Source organism: Orycteropus afer, unplaced genomic scaffold (assembly GCF_000298275.1).
Source record: "Orycteropus afer afer isolate SDZICR_OR568_19922 unplaced genomic scaffold, OryAfe1.0 scaffold00172, whole genome shotgun sequence".
Lineage (NCBI taxonomy): Eukaryota > Metazoa > Chordata > Mammalia > Tubulidentata > Orycteropodidae > Orycteropus > Orycteropus afer.
This window is the reverse complement of record NW_006921759.1, coordinates 1,666,371-1,683,203: the sequence shown is the minus strand read 5'-3', so window position 1 is coordinate 1,683,203 and position 16,833 is coordinate 1,666,371. Positions and strand designations below refer to the sequence as shown.

The 16,833-nt window shown below is 38.5% G+C and overlaps 1 protein-coding gene across 1 annotated transcript in view; it reads right to left on the bottom strand.

Annotated features, from left to right (window-relative positions):
• Nucleotides 1-13,618: 13,618 nt before the first annotated feature.
• The window catches only part of HELQ (helicase, POLQ like), a 64,083-nt gene continuing 60,868 nt past the window's right edge, over nucleotides 13,619-16,833 (bottom strand). The window contains exon 18 of the mRNA XM_042781788.1: nucleotides 13,619-13,726. Coding sequence (XP_042637722.1) covers nucleotides 13,619-13,726 — 108 coding nt within the window. The remainder of the gene's footprint in view (nucleotides 13,727-16,833) is intronic.

Below are 16,833 nucleotides of genomic sequence, written 5' to 3'. Positions count from 1 at the left end.
GTCCAGGATTATCTTCTGTGTCTGTGTTAATTGGTTTCCCTTTTCTTTGTTGAAGAGGGTCTGTGCAGTCTTTCTGCCTAGTCTGCCATCTTGTCGGATCCTTCTCATAGCATCCTTTTTGTAGACTGCAGCTGTATAAGAGTACCTCCATGTCATTGTCCTCCTCCATTTTTGTCCCTGACATTCTCAATTCTCCTCTCCTTTAGCATCTAGTTCACAGTCCACCTCTTCCACAAGTTCTTCCCCAAAAACTTCAGCTCCCACTTTTCTTTCTCTAGTGCTTATAAACATTGTACACAGTCTGTGGTAGTTAAGATTATGTGTCAACTTGGCTGGGTCTGGTTTTGAGTGGCTGGGCAGCTGGTTGCATTTATTCCCCATGATGAGAGTAGCAGTCAACTCCATAGTGGAATCTGCCGCAAACAGCTGAGTTTAGGGATGCCTTAGGGATGTGGTCTGCTTCCAGTATATAAGAAGCTTTGGAAATGGTCTGCAGCTTTTTGGCACCCTTGGATCCCACATGTAGCTGATTTTGCGAATGTCTCTGGACTTGAATTAATGGCCTGCTATGTGGTTTGGTAATATTGGGACTGTGCCATTGTATTTGTCAACCTTGGGCTTGTTAGCCTTAGCAGCCAGCAGCTCCTGAGTGAAGAGACACCTCTAGCTTCAGTGGGCTGGGAGCATGAGGCAGAGCTGAAGCCCAAAGTCGAGGGGCTTTTACCCAGCCCCTAGAGCTTGGCACTTTGAACTTGGACTTTGAGCCTCCTAAACTGTAAGAGGATAAATCTTTGTTTGTTCAAGCCATCCAACTGTGGTATTTCTGTTAGAATAGCATTAAACAAAAAAACCAAACTCACTGCCATTGAGTCGGTTCTGACTCGTAGCAACCTCTTCTTGGGTTTCTGAGGTGGTGCCTCTACGGAAGTAGCTTGCTCAGTCTTCCTTCTGAGGACACAGTCTCGTTTTGTTATCCGTCAATGCCCATGCTTCATATAGTCTGATTTACTACTCATAAATAAATTAAAAAAAAACAAGGACCAAATATTCCACTTTTTGTTCTCTGCCAGTGTCTAGCATCAGGCTAAGAATATTGAAACAATTTAGTAAGATACATTCAAATATTTGCATTGGGCTTTCAAATTATTTTGACCAAATACAGCAAAATGTTGCTGAATTCCTTTGTGATTTCTTGGGTGAGCAGTAGAATGTATTATTATAACCTTTAAATGCTTACAAATTTATACAGGATCAAACAGCTAGTGTTACTGTATTCTGTGCCCAGTTGCTATGAATTGTTTTCCCCAATTTTATGTGTGATCATATAGTAATATTCAGTAATATTACATTTTTCCACAGTGGAAAATAGATAATGTTATAGAACATTATAATACCTAGTTTTTTATACTTGTATTGCTGTTAGCCTACATTTTCAAAGCTTTATGCATATATCTTCATTATGATAATATACTTGCTGCCCATTTTAAGGACAGAAAAATAGATATTGGAAAATGTCACATACTAGATGGCTCATAAAAGTCCTTAGGAGTTAAACACATGAACTTCAATTCTTTATAGTAATTGGATCGTTTATGCTTTGTTTCAATCAACTAGGGGCAGGACTTTTACGTTTTACTTAATCTCTGTTAACCGAATAAGAAAAAAAAAACAACAGTGCAATTAATAAAAATATAGGTAGTCCTCAATTTAGGGTATATTTGAGTTACAACAAAACATACTTACAACTCTCTGTGTATCTGGAATAGTGCATCTTCCTGGGAGGAAGTTATAGGAAAATGCATACAGAGGATTTGGAAAAAAATGTCTGAGCTATGCAAACAGGCTCCAGGCATTTGATCAGGATAATATCACGGAAGAGATTGGTGGAAAATCGTCCATATAGCAAACATGCTGAGTTTAGAACTTGATATTGCAGATGTGGAACAACTCATTCATCACCAAGAAGGGGAATTGACAGACCAGGGCTTAATGGATTTTGAAGAGGAAAGAAATGCTGAAGAAGAAAGAATGAGGAAGAGGATGGAGAGAAGTTGTCAAAACAACTTTACAGTGAAAAGATTAGCTGGAGTTTTTTCTAAACTAAATCAGGGGCTTCAGGTGCTTAAAAACATGGGCCAGAACCCTTTGCTAAACCCTTTGCTAAAGTCAATAGGAAGTTTCAGGAAGCAGTGAGATGTTGCTACTATGAAATATATGAAAAAAAAAAAGGACCGTATAGACAGTTCTGACTAATTTTCTGACTAGAAACACCATTTGCCATTCTAAGGGATAATCCAGATGATCCAGAACCTTCCACAAGTGGAGTTATTACTATAACTGACAAAATGCCAACATTATCCAACTCTTAATCATTGGAGTAAATTTTTATGATTTGTGTATTTTTTAATGTATGTATGTATTACAATATAGAAGTTTTGATATAATGTTTCTAACCCCTAAAGACAAAGACCAGGTTTATAAAGGTACTAGTAATAAAAGGCAGTAATAAAGAAAACTTAAAAAAAAAAAAGGAGGTATTTGACTTACGTCAGAACCAATATACGATGGAGTCATGGGAACAAAGACTCATGGTAAGTCAGGAACTCCATGTGGTATGCATTCATCACAGTTAACTTCTATAAAGATGGTCTTCAAGAATACAAATATCATCCTTTCAATGATCATAACATGTTTAACTTAGATTGTTCACATGCTAATATCCAGAAGGGATCCTCCAGAATAGTAGTTTTCAAATTGTGTTCCATAGAACCCCAGGATACCAGGGAGCTGTTTCTAGATGTATTAGTTTCCTATTGTTGCTGTAACAAATTACCACAAATTTAATGACTTAAAATGACACATTCTTTATGTGACAATTCTGGAAGTCAGAAGTTGGAAATGGCTCTCACTGGGCTAAAATAAAGGTGTCAGCACTGCTGTGTTCCCTTTGGAGGCTCTAGGGGAGAACCCATTTCCTTGCCTTTTCTAGCTTCCGGGGAGACTTTCTGCATTCCCTGGCTCTGGCCCCCTTTCATTTTCAAAGCCAGCTCCTGTCTCCCCTTTTCATTTATAAGGGTCCTTGTCATTACATTGGACCCACTTGGGTAATTCAGGATACTCTCCTCATCTCAGGGTCAACTGATTAGCAAGCTTAATTCCATCTGAAACCCTAATTCTCTATTACCATGTACATTTTGGAGATGAGGAGGTGGACATCTTTATTATGCCTGTCACACCATACATATTTGAGTCAGAATTCTTAAAAAACAAAAAGGGTTAATTATTTAAAATATTCAGAAGAAACAAAACACATGTACTGAATTTTAAGCATCAAATACTACCAGTGTAATAACTTGTACTGCCAGGTTACATATTTGTTTTAGTGCTGATCTTAGAGTAAAGTTTCTGCTACCATCTCAGTGCACAAAACTTCTTTTTTTTAAATTTAACAATTTTCATGTGTACAATTTAGTGAGGATGACATAGGACCGGGCAGCATTTCATTCTTTTGTACGTAGTGTTGCTCTGAATTGTAACTGATTCGATGGCACTTAAAAGCAGTTTAATGGCATCAATTACATTAATCATGCTATGCAACCATCACTAATGTCCACTCTCAAATTTTCCATCACCATAAACAGAAATTCAATGGCTTTCCCTTTCCATTCCCTCCTGACCCTGCTAAACCATTAATAAATATTAGTCTCTATTTGCCTATTCTAGATATTTTATGTACGTGAAATCATAAAACATTTGTACTTTGATTGACTTACTTCACTTACCATAATGTTTTCAAAGTTCATCCATGTTGTGGCATATATCAGGATTTTATTTCTCTTTATAATATATACTACATTTTGTTTATCCATTCATCTATTGATGGGCTTTGTTTTCTACCTTTTAGCAATTGTAAATAGTACTTCAATAAACATTGGTGTACATATGTCTGTATGCATTGCTGTTTTAAAATCTCTTGAGTATATATCTAGGAGTGGAATTGCTGGGTCCTATGGGAGCTCTGGTAGCATAGTGGCTAAGGCACTTGACTGCTAACCAGAAGGCTGGCGGTTCAAACCCACCAGCCACTCCTCAGAAGGAAAATGGGACACTCTACTTCCGTAGTGATACTGCCTCGGAAACCCAAGGAGGGGTCACTATGAGTCAGATGTGACTCGATGATACATAACAACAACAACAACAAATGTTGGTTCTATGTTTAACTTTTTGAGGACCCACCAAAATGCTTTGCACTGAACCTATATTATTTTATATTGCCAATAGCCATGAATAAAGGTTCCAACTTCTCTACAACCTCACCAGCATCTGTTGTTTTCTATTTCATTTCAGTTATTCTGGTTGTCTCATTGTGGTTTTGATTTACAATCTACTTCTATAGTGATACCGCCTCAGAAACCCAAGGAGGGGTTGCTATGAGTCAGGTCCGACTAGGCAAATAACAACAACAATGGCTAATGAAATGCCATTGCTGGCACAGTGCCTAAGGCATTTGACTGCCAATCAGAGGGTTGATGGTTCAAACCCACCAGCAACTCCATGGAGTGAAGACCAGGCAATCTACTTCAGTAAAGATTTGCCACCTCGGAAACCCAGTGGGGGTCGCTATGAGTCAGAATCGACTTGATGGCAGTGGGTTTGGTTTTGGTAGTGGCTAATGAAAGGAGCCCTGGTGGTGCAGTGGTTAATCGCTCAGCTGTTAACTGGAAGATCACAGTGCGGACTCACCGGCTCCTCTGTGGGAGAAGGACTTGATGATCTGCTCCTGTAAAGGTTACAGCCGAGGAAATCCTATGGGGCGGTTCTACTCTGTCCTACAGAGTCACTCACTGTGTGTCAGAATTGACTCAGTGGAACGCAACAATGGCTAATGATGTTGAACATCTTTTCATGTGTTTGTTACCACTTGCATTTCTTTTTTGAAGAAATGTCTATTCAAATCTGTTGTTAATTTTTTTAATGTGTTGTTTGCCTTTTATTGTTGCATAGCGAAAGTTCTTTATATAGTCTACATATTAAACCCTTATCTGATACATGATTTCCCCAAATTTTCTCCCAGTCTGTAAGTTGTCTCTTTACTTTGTTGTTAAAGTCCTTTACTGAACAAACATTTTTTATTTTGATGAAATCCAATTTATCTATTTTATCTTTTGTTGCTAGTGCTTTTGGTGTCATATTTAAGAATCCATTGTTAAAAACTAGGTCCTGATGAGTTTTATGATGTTATTTCTTACATTTATGTCCTTGATCTATTTTGAGTCAATGTTCGTGTGTGGTATGAAGTATGAGTCCAGCTTCATTCTTTTTCATCTAGGTATCCGGTTGTCCCAGCACCATTTATGAAGGAGGCTACTCTTTCCCCAATTGCATGGACTTAGCATCCTTATAAAAAATCAATTGATTACAGATGTATAAGTTTATTTCTGGATTCTCAATTCTCTTCCATTGGTCTATGTGCCTATTATTACACCAATACCAGACTATTTTGTGTACTGTAGTTTTATATTATGTTTTTAAATTGGAGAAGTGTGAGTTCTCCTGCTTTGTTTTTTAAGATAGATTTTGGCCTTTTTCAATTTCACATAAATTTGAGTATATATAATCCCACCACTCATCTGTCAGTTTGTCGTACTATGGTGGCTTGTGTGTTGCTGAGAGGCTGGAGGTTATGCCATTGGTATTTCAAATACCAGCATGGTCACCCGTGGTGGACAGGTTTCAGTGGAGCTTCCAGACTAAGGCACACTCGGAAGAAGGAAGGGGCCATCTACTTCTTAAAGAATTGGCCAGTGAAAACCTTATGAATACCAATCAAACACTGCCTTATATATTACTGGAAAACTTTATGAATAATCCTGACAGGTAGAGCAAGGATTGTGAAGCTAGCATAGCACTGGGCAGTGCTTCATCCTGTTGTATATAAGGTCGCTATGAGTCAGTCGCTAGATGGCACCTAGGAAAAACAACATACATATATAATCAATTAGTATATTTTGTCCAGCTAGAGCAAAATCCACCTATTTCTTCCAAAAACCAAACCAAACCAAATGCACTGCCGTCGGGTTGGATCTGACTTATAGCAACCCCTCCTTCGGTTTCTGAAGCGGTATCACTACAGAAGTAGATTGCCCAACCTTCCTTCCAAGGAGTGGCTGGTGGGTTTGAACCACCAGTCTTCTGGTTAGCAGTCAAATGCCTTAGGCACTACACCATTCCTCCAGAGTTACAATAATCATTCTAAATAGCAAGATATTTACATATTGCCATACTTGTGTTTTCCTGAAAGATAACTACACATCTTCAAGAAGTACTCTAAATAAATATTTACCACTTAATAAAGAAAAAGGTTGAAAACTATCCTAAACATGAAAAATGAAGGAAAAGAAAATTGCAAATTCATCACACCAGTTTGTTTCTCCATGTTTACTTCCAAACACTCTAAATACAATTACAAGATTGACTGACACAAGACAGCTCAGTATCACTATCTCAGTGGGTAAAGCGGCCCACGCCGCCCTACTGTTGTTGAGCTGTCAAGTCAGCTCTGACTCATGTGACCCTATGAACAACAGAATGAAACACTGTTTGGATTTGAGCTACCCTCAAAATCCTTGCTGTGCTCATTTTTGCAGTTACTCTGTTAATCCATCTCATTGAGGGCCTTCCCCTTTTTTGTGACCCTCAGCTTCTCCAGGGAATGGTCCCTTCTGACAACATGACTAAAGTAGGTGAGATGAAGCCTGGCCATTTGAGCTCCAAAGAGCATTCCGGCTGCACTTCTTCCAGGACAGATTTGTTTTTCTTCTGGCAGTCCATGGTATTTTCAGTAATTTTTGCTAACACCACAATTAAAAGGCATCAGCTCTTTTTTTTGGTCTTCCTTATTCATTGTCCATCTTTCACATGCATATGAGGTTACTGAAAATACCATGGCTTGGGTTAGGCACATGTTCAAAGTGACATCTTTGCTCTTTCATATTTTAAAGAGGTCTTCTGCAGTAGATCTGCCCAGTGCAATAAGATGTCTGATTTCTTGACTGCTGCTTCCAAGGATGTTGATTACAGATCCAAGTATTATGAAATCCCCAACAACATCAATCTTTTCTCCATTTATCCTGATGTTACTTATTGGCCCAGTTCTGAGGATTTTCATTTATTTATTTTGAGGTGCAACCCATACTGAAGACTGTAGTCCTTGATCTTCATCAGCAAGTGCTTCAGATCCTCTTCACTTTCAGCAAGCAAGGTTGTGCCATCTGCATATCACAGGTTGTTAATGAGTCTTCCGCTAATAATGATGCCCCATTTCTCTCATACAGTCCAGCTTCTCAGATTATTTGCTCAGTATACAGATTAAGTATGGTGAAAGGAGACAAACCCTGATGCATGTCCTACTCCCTGATTTTAAATCATTCAGTATTCCCTTCTTCTCTTCAAACAGCAGCATCTTGATCTATGAACACAATTAAGTGTTGTGGAATTCCAATTCTTCTCAATTTTATCCATAATTTGTTATGATTCACAGAGTCAAATGCCTTTGCATAGTCAATAAAACACAGGTAAACATCTTTCTGGTATTCTTTGCTTCCAGCCAAGATCCATCTGACATCAGCAATGGTATTCGTCGTTCCATGTCCTCTTCTGAATCCAGCTTGCTGGAAGTTCCCTGTCAATATACTGCTGCAACCATTTTTGAATTATATTCAGCAAAATTTTACTTGCATGTGATATTAATGATATTCAAAAATTTCCACATTCTGTGGGATCAACTTTCTTTGAAATGAGTACAAATATGGATCTCTTTCAGCCAGTTGGCCAGGTGGCTGTCTTCCAAATTTCTTGGCATAAAAGAGTAAGTGCCTTCAGCTCTGCATTTTGTTTCTTGAAATATCTCAGTGGGTATTCCATCAATTCCTAGAGTCTTGTTTTTCGCCAATTCCTTCAGTGCAGCTTGGAGTTCTTGCTTTGACATAATTGGTTCTTGATCATATGCAACCTACTGAAATAGTTGAACAGTCAATTCCTTTTTGGTACAGTGACTCTGTGTATTCTTTCCATCTTCTTTTGATGTTTCCTGCATCATTCAATATTTTGCCCATAGAATCTTTCAATTTGCAACGCAAAGCTTGAATTATTTCTTCCATTCTTTCAGCTTGAGGAATGCTGAGTGTGTTCTTCCCTTTTGGTTTTCTAACTCCAGGTCTTTACACATTTCATTATGATTATTGACTTTGTCTTCTCAAGCTGCTCTTTGAAATCATCTGTTCAACTCTTTCATCGTGTCATTTCTTCCATTTGCTTCAGCTACTCTCCATTCAAGAGCAAGTTTCAGAGTTTCTTCTCACATCTGTTTGGTCTTTTCTTCCTTTCCTTTTTAATGACCTTTTGCTTTCTTCATGGATGATATTCTTGATGTCATCCCACAATTCATCTGGTTTTCGGTCATTGGTGTTCAATGTATCAAATCTATTCTTCAGGTAGTTTCTAAATTCAAGTAAGATGTAATCAAGGTTGTTATTTTGGCTCTTGTGAACTTGTTTCAATTTTCTTCAGCTTCAACTTGAACTGGCATATGAGGAACTGATGATCTGTTCCACAGTCAGCTCCTGCCTTTGTTTTGGCTGAAGATATTGAGCTTCTTCTTTGCCTTTCCACAGATGTATTCGATTTGATTCCTGTATATTCCATCTGGTGAGGTCCATGTGCACAGCTGCTGTTTATGTTGTTGAAAAATGTGTTTGCAATGATAAAGTCATTGGTCTCGCAAAATTCTATCATGTGATCTCCAGTGTCACTTCTATCATGAAGACTGTATTTTCCAACTATCATTGCTTCTTCTTTGTTTCTAACTTTTGCATTCCAGTCACCAGTATTAATCAATACATTTTAATTGCAGGTTTAATCAATTTCAGACTGCAGAAGTTGATAAAAATCTTCAATTTCCTTGTCACTGGCTTTGGTGGTTGATGCATAAATTTGAATAATAGTAGTAACTGGTCTTCCTTGTAGGTGTATGGATATTGTCCTATCATTGACAGCACTGTACTTCAGAATAGATCTTGAAACATTCTTTGTGACGATGAATGAGACACCATTCCTCCTCAATTTGTCATTCCTGGCATAGTAGACTATATGATTATCTGATTCAAAAGGGCAATACCACTCAATTTCAGCTCACTAATGCCTAAGATATCAATCTTTAGGTGTTCCACCTCATTTTTGATGACTTCCAGTTTTCCTAGATTCATAATTTGTTCATTCCACTTTCCGATTATTAATGGATATTTGCAGCTGTTTCGTCCCATTTTGAGTTGTATCTCATCAGCAAATGAAGGTCCTGGAAGCTTTACTCCATCCATGTCATTAAGGTCAACTCTACTTTGAGGAGGCAGCTTTTCTTTCCCCAGTAGTATTTTGAGTGTCTTCTAACCTAATGAGCTCATGTTCCAGGTATGTATCAGGCAGCATTTCAGGGATATTCATAAAGTTTTCTCATAATATATCAGACAGTGTTTCCCTGCTATTCACATGGTTTTCAATGGCCAATTTTTTTCAGAAGTGGACAGCCCTTTCCTTCTTCCCAGTCTTAGTCTAGGAGCTCCACTAAAACCTGTCCACCATTGGTAGTCCTGCTGGTAATTGAAATACCAGTGGCATAGCCTCCAGCCTCACAGCAACATGCAAGCCATGATAGTATAACAAACTGACAGACAAGTGGTGGAATATTATGCCTACAGTGATGAGAAAATTGGCATCAACTAAGAGTAATTGTTATAGAACATAATGTAACTGTTATACTGTAAGTTATACTCAAAACTAAAAACCAAAAACCAAAAAAATAAACCAAACTCACTGCCATTGGGTCAATTCCAACTCATAGCAACCCCCATTGGGTTTCCAAGGCTGTAAATCTTTATATATGGAAGTAGACTGTCTTATCTTTCTCCTAAGAGTGGCTAGTTGGTGGAATTCAAACCACCAACCTTTTTGGTTAGCAGCCAAATACCTTAACCACTACACCAGCAGAGCTCCTTAATTTATGTACTAGTTATGGTAAAGTCTAAGCTGTAGTTAGCAGCTCAACTTTGTGTGATCAAATGTGCCACACACTGAAACTGAAGCTTTGGGAATTAACAAAAAACAGATGTGATAAGAAATCATTAAAAAAAAAAAAAAAAAAACAGGTTTGCTGGAATGATAGAGCTTGGTGAGACCCCTGAGACTATGGTCCCTAGCCACCCTTCAGGTCTGGAATTGAACTCACTCCTGTAGCTTCCAGCCAAATAATAGACAGGCATGTAGGGTGAGCATTTACATCAAGTAGATACACTCCTTGGAGCAATCAATCATGGGAGAACAGAAGGGCAGTGTTTGTACAGGGAGACAGATTGGGGCGGGGCAGGGATGCATGGGAGGGAAGGACACAGGGAAGAGGTAACTATGGGGAGAAAGTGGGAAGAGAGCCATTACATTGTGGGGAATTGCAGTCAATGTCATGAGACAAAATGTGTATGAACTGCTGTATGAAAAATGAATCTGCTCTGTAAACTCTCATCCAAGGTGGGCAGGGCGGGGAGTGGGGAGATATTTGCAATGAAAAAAAAAAAAAAAAAAAGGTATGATAAGGCTTCTGCAAACAACATTAAGACTGGGTTCAAGATGGTAAATAGGGTCCAAATGAGATTAGGCTTTTCTGAATTCAATTGGGAGTTAAGCCTGGATAAACCAAAAACCAAACCTGTAAGAACTGTTATCAATTCTTACTCATAGCAGCCCTATAGGACAGTATAGAACTGGCCCATAGGGCTTCCAAGGGTATAATATTTAAACAAGATCATGATAAATGAAGAAAATACTGAAGATGTCAAGGATTTCACTTTACTTGGATCCACAATAAACACCCACGGAAATGGCAGTCAAAAATCAAATGACTAGTGCCTTGGGAAAATCTACTGCAAAAAACCTCTTTAAAGTGTGAAAAAGAGAAGATGGCACTTTGAAGACTAAGGTGCACCTGACCCAAAAGCCATGGTATTTTCAATTGCCTCATATGCATGCAAAACTGGACAATGTATACAGAAGACCAGAGAAGAACTGATGCATTTGAATGATGGTGTTGGCAAAGAATGTTGAATATACCATGGACCACCAGAAGAACAAACAATCTGTCTTGGAAGAAGTACAGCCAGAATGCTCCTTAGAAGTGAGGATGGCGAGACTGGGTCTCATGCACTTTGGACATGTCATCAGGAGGGACCAGTATCTGGAGAAGGGCATCATGCTTGGTAAAGTAAGAAGAGGAAGATCCTTAATGAGATGGACTGCCACAGTGGCTGCAACAACGGGCTCAAATATACTGATTGTGAGGATGATGCAGGACCAGGCAGTGTTTTGCTCTGTTGTGCACAGGGTTGCTATGAGTTAGAACTGACTCAAAGGCACCTAACAACTAACATGACCTTTATAGAAGCAGACTGGCATATCTTTCTCCTACAAAGTGGCTGACTGGTTCAAACTACCGACCTTACAGTTAGCAGCCAGGCACTTAATCACTGTATATGACTGCAGCTCCCTAGACTTGAATAGAATAAGGTATATACTTGGGATTCTATTATTTGAAATAGAAAAACCGTGTTTATTATATATTAAATCCCCAAATGTATTTAGGCCTATTTTGACTCTCTACTATGTTTCTACTGGTCTATGTTTCTATTCTTCTCTAGAACTAAACTGTTTGCAATTTCTTTATATTTCAGTATTTTAGGGCTAATGCCCATCATTACACTTTATACAGCCTTCCAGTTTGATCTGCCTGGAGAAACACTGACAAGGGGTGGGGGTGGGAGTTGTCCTGCACTTAAATACAGGTCTTCTAGTTCCTATAAAGTTACTCTCCAACCCCAATTTTAAGTTAATTAATTAATTTGAGATGATACATCAATCTTATAAATTTGGTCAGCAAGAGTCAGGGCTTACTGAGAGTCTTACTTTAAGAGCAGACTACGGACCCTTGTGAACACCCCTCAGTGCTGTCCATGCTGCCAGCAGGCTAGCCAGCTGCACTTTTACAATCATTTTTAGCTACAACAAATGGAACATGAAGTCCAAGATTCTACTAAGACATTAGGAAGCCATACTTTGGCTAATATAAAGAAATGTGAAGATGGGGCAGGGAGGATATAGGAAGAAATGCTAAGGATGAAATCCAGGCCAGGAAAGGGATACTTCGAAAGGGACAAATTCTACCAAGACAATATGGTTCAGGGCATGGACTTTAGACTAAGACTGCCTGAATTTGAATCCCTGCTCTGAAAGTAATTAGTACATAACCTTGGGCAAGTTACTTTAATTCCTCTGTGTCTCAGTTTATTCACTGTAAAATGGGCAAAGTAATAGTACCTGCTTTCGCAGGGTTTTTGTAAGGCTAAGATTAGTTAGTTCTCATTAAGTACTTACAACAGTGCCTGGTACAGAGAAAATACCAGCCATATTAAATGACAGCCATAGTATCATGGTCTAAAATTTTAAGGCATAAAGAACTTAGGCTGTGGATCCATTGGCAAAGTTTCTGATAGATGTCTCTCAGACAGGTGAGCAGAACTTTGACCAAACCAATGCTTTGCTTGTATCAGAGTCATCTGCATTTGAGCTATAATTCTGAAAAGGGAATGGACAGAGGCTATATTTAAGAATCTTCAAAGTGTTGATTTAGGCAGTATTTCCTCTTCACAGAGGTTCCTATTTTGTGCAGTAACCTGTGTGTGCTGTTTGGCATACAAAGATAAATACAACTGATTTCAACCCTCTGGGAGATTATAAACTAGTAGCGGTAAAAAGATACGGACATCAGTGAGAGGTCCACAAGGCTTGTAGAAGTGAAAGAGCATCCTTCCTACAAAGGGGTGGGGATATGGATGAACTCGGGAAACTCACAGAGGAGACAGTATGTGGGCATTTTAACTTGACACTAGAGGTTGTTGTTGTTGTTGTTATGTGCCGTCGAGTCAAACCCGACTCATAGCGACCCCTCCTTGGGTTTCCGAGGCAGTATCACTACGGAAGTAGGATTGCCCAACCTTCCTTCCGAGGAGTGGCTGGTGGGTTTGAACAGCCAGCCGTCTGGTTAGCAGGCAAGTGTCTTAGCCACTATGCTACCAGAGCTCCCACTAGAGGTAGAGGGTACATTTTAAAGATAATTTCCATGCACTGGGAACAGCATAAAGCAGTTAGGAAATGGAAGGTCTGGGAATTACAGGGAAAATTCTGAAGACTACGACAGTCCAGCTTGATGCAGGAAAATATTAAGAAAATAATGAAAGACCTGGCTACAAAGTAGGGTGGGGTACAGTGAGGAAGTTGGGTTTCATTTTGTGGTGAACACCATAGATTTCTGAACAGAAAAATAATGTCTGAGTATTGAGAAGACGGATTATTAGTGGGAAGGTCACTGTAGTTATTGGTAAGAGGCATATTCAGACATCATCCATAGTTCCAATGCATAATTAAAATGTATTGTTTTTTTAATTTATAAAATATGGGGAATTTTTAATAAAATACATGCATAATAAATAATTCATTTTTCAAAATGTTCATTATGTAGCTTTCATGACTTTTCAATGGAAGAAGCCACAGTATCAGGGAAATCAGAAGGCAATCTCAATAACTCTTCTACTTCTTCTTGCAAAGCCTCTGCTTTTTCATGTAACAGCATCTAGAATAAAAAAAAATCAAGACATGGAACAAAAATATGCATTACTAGAGAACTGCCAACATTTTTAACACCATCTATTAGACATCTAAATTCCTATAACTAGTAATTTGGATATTAAAACTAATAATGAGATTGAAAAATGGGCACTTAAAAAAAGCGATTACAGCAAATGAAGCTGATGCATTTAGTTAAAGTCTTTTTAGCTGATCACTGCATTTAGTATACCAAAAATAAAGAGGCTTTAATATTCTCACAGATTTGTTTTATTGAAGACTAAGACACTTAAAAAATTAACTTTTAATCTATAAAAACTAAGACCATTTTGCAAAAATTTAATTACCTCCTAAAAATGGTATATTTTATATAGGCATTTTATTATTCCTCAAAATTTAATGTGCTCTCTTCTAAAAACCTATTAGTATATCAAAGAAAAGTTTTATTCAAGCTTCAAAAAATTAACATGCTTAATTTTTTTAAAAAAAAAGAGCAAAAAAAAGTATTTCTAAACATGGCACACAGATATCAATGAATATTTAGAAATAAAATGTTAGTATTTATATAACAGGATAAAGAATTTATGTTCTGTTACAAAATTTTCATAACAAAAAGTGTAGGAATATCACAGAGGAAAATTCATATGAAAGAAAACAGAAGTGACAAAAATAAAAACACTCAACCAATTTGATGTAAAGCATTGCTATAACCTACTGCCATTGAGTCAAATTCTGACTCACAGCGCCCTGTGGGAAACCTACTAGGGTTTCCAAAGCTGTAATTTTTATAGAAGCAGATTGCCATATTTTTCTCCCATGGAGTAGCCAAGTGCTTAACTATTGTTGTACCACCAGGGCTCCCTGCATAGCATTACATAGCATTATATAAAAGATTAAAATGTAATTAGGTAAGCTTTCTAGAGCTGAGGTAATGCTGACCATGCAAAATGAATTTCCTAACACATCCTGTAAAAACAATACACATCGACAAGAACAACAAATAAACTACACAGAACTCACGTATCAGCACTGCTAGAATACAGACAATACTGTCAGCCTCTAATTACCTGTAGTTAAAAATAATCCAAAACATCAATTCTGAGCAGAGCCATTTCTCAAGTCCCCCTCCAAATGTTTGTGGAGATCAAGGTATGGTTTAGAAAAAACTACATGGATAAGAGAAGAGGGGAAGAGAGGGCCTAAAGGTAAACTAAAATCACCTCCAGAGAGAAGGGCGAGTCTAAGTGCAAAAATGTTGAAAAAAGAATCTTGGTATATTAAAGCACTGTTAATAGAGACTTAAAGTGGGTGTGGGACTCTAGGAGGCAGTCTTGTCAATGCTTCTTGGGGAGTGAATAGGCAAAAAGGACAGATGCCCTTTGGAAGCCGAGCAGTGAAGAGAAAAAGAAAGAAGAGGGGGAAATTTGGTGAAAAAGGAGCCCTTGTGGTGCAGTGGTTAAAGCCCTTGCTTGCTAACCAAAAAGCTGGCAGTTCAAATCTACCAGCTGTTCTGTAGGAGAAAGATGTGACAATCTGATTCTGAATATATTTATAGCCCTGGAAACTCTATGGGGGCAGTTCTACTCTGTCCTATAGGGCTACTATGAGTTGGAATTGATTCAGTGGCACTGAGTTTTGGGGCAGGACAAAAGGAAACTTAAAAAAAAAAAATCAAAGGATCCTGTTATGGACTGAATTGTGTCTCCCTAAAATACTTGGAAACCCAAGGAGGGGTCGCTATGAGTCGGCTCCAACTCCATGGCACGTAACAACAATAACAAAATACATGGTTTGGACCTCTGGTACTGTAGTCCCTAAGGCACTTGACTGCTAACCAGGAGGCTGGTGGTTCAAACCAACCAGCCACTCCTCAGAAGGAAGGCTGGGCAATCTACTTGTGTAGTGATACTGCCTCTGAAACCCAAGGAGGGGTCACTATGAGCTGGTCCGACTCAACGGCACATAACAACAAAAATATGTGGTTAGGAGCTCTGGTAGTGTAGTGCCTAAAGGCACTTGACCGCTAACCAGAAAGCTGACAATTCAAACCCAACAGCCACTCCTTGGAAGGAAGATGGGGCAATCTATTTCCGTAGGGATACAGCCTCGGAAACCCAAGGAGGGGTCGCTATGAGTCTGTCCAACTCCATGGGCACATAATAACAACAACAACATACACCTGTGGTTACAATCCCATTTGGGAATGGTCTGTCTTTGTTACGTTAATGAGTCAGGATTAGTGTAGGGTGTGCTTTGAGTCAATTTCTTTTGAGATATAAAAGAGATTAAACAAGCAAGGGAGAGAGTAGAGATGGGTTGGGGTGGGGAGGGGAGATGCCAAGCCCCTTAAGACTGCCCAGGAGCAGAAGCTCAGGAGAGACAAGGACCTTCCTCCAGAGCCAACAGACAGACAACCCTGCCCCTAGAGTCAGCACCCTGAATTTGGACTTCTAGCCTCCTAAACTGTGAAGAAAATTTTGTTTGTTTGTTTGTTAAAGCCATCCACTTGCGGTGTTTCTGTTACAGAAGCTCCAGATAGCTAAGACAGACCTTTCCTTGCACCCTCCCCCTCACCAAAGTCACCCAATGAAGAAACCACACTTTGCTACATTGTCAGAAGAGAGAGCTTGAGTTTAGATTCTCATAAACTACTTCAAAAGGCCAGCCCTGTCCAACAAACCCAGAGGCATAAACAGTTCTCATCTTTACAAAGCTACTATATAAAAAGAAAAGAGAAAGGAAGAATTCAAAGCATGCCAACTTATAAAAACATCCCTCTCTTAAAGGGGAGTCACTGCTTAGGAGGCAAGTAAGTTTCTGTTAAGGGTGATGAAAAAATCTGGAAACAGATACTGGTGATGGTGGCACAACATGATAAATGTACTTAATGTCACTGAATTGTACATGTAAAAAAATTTTGAAATGTCAAGTGTTTTATTATATATATTTCTATCACAATAAAAAAAAGAAAAAACAGCATACTTGGAATGGAGGCACAACTCAAATTCTAGTAAAAAAAAAAGAAAAATCTCTCCCTAAAAGAAAACTATGAAGCAGAAAAATCTGTAATATAAAAGTGAATTAAAATTCTTAAATAAGCATTTGGTCATATAT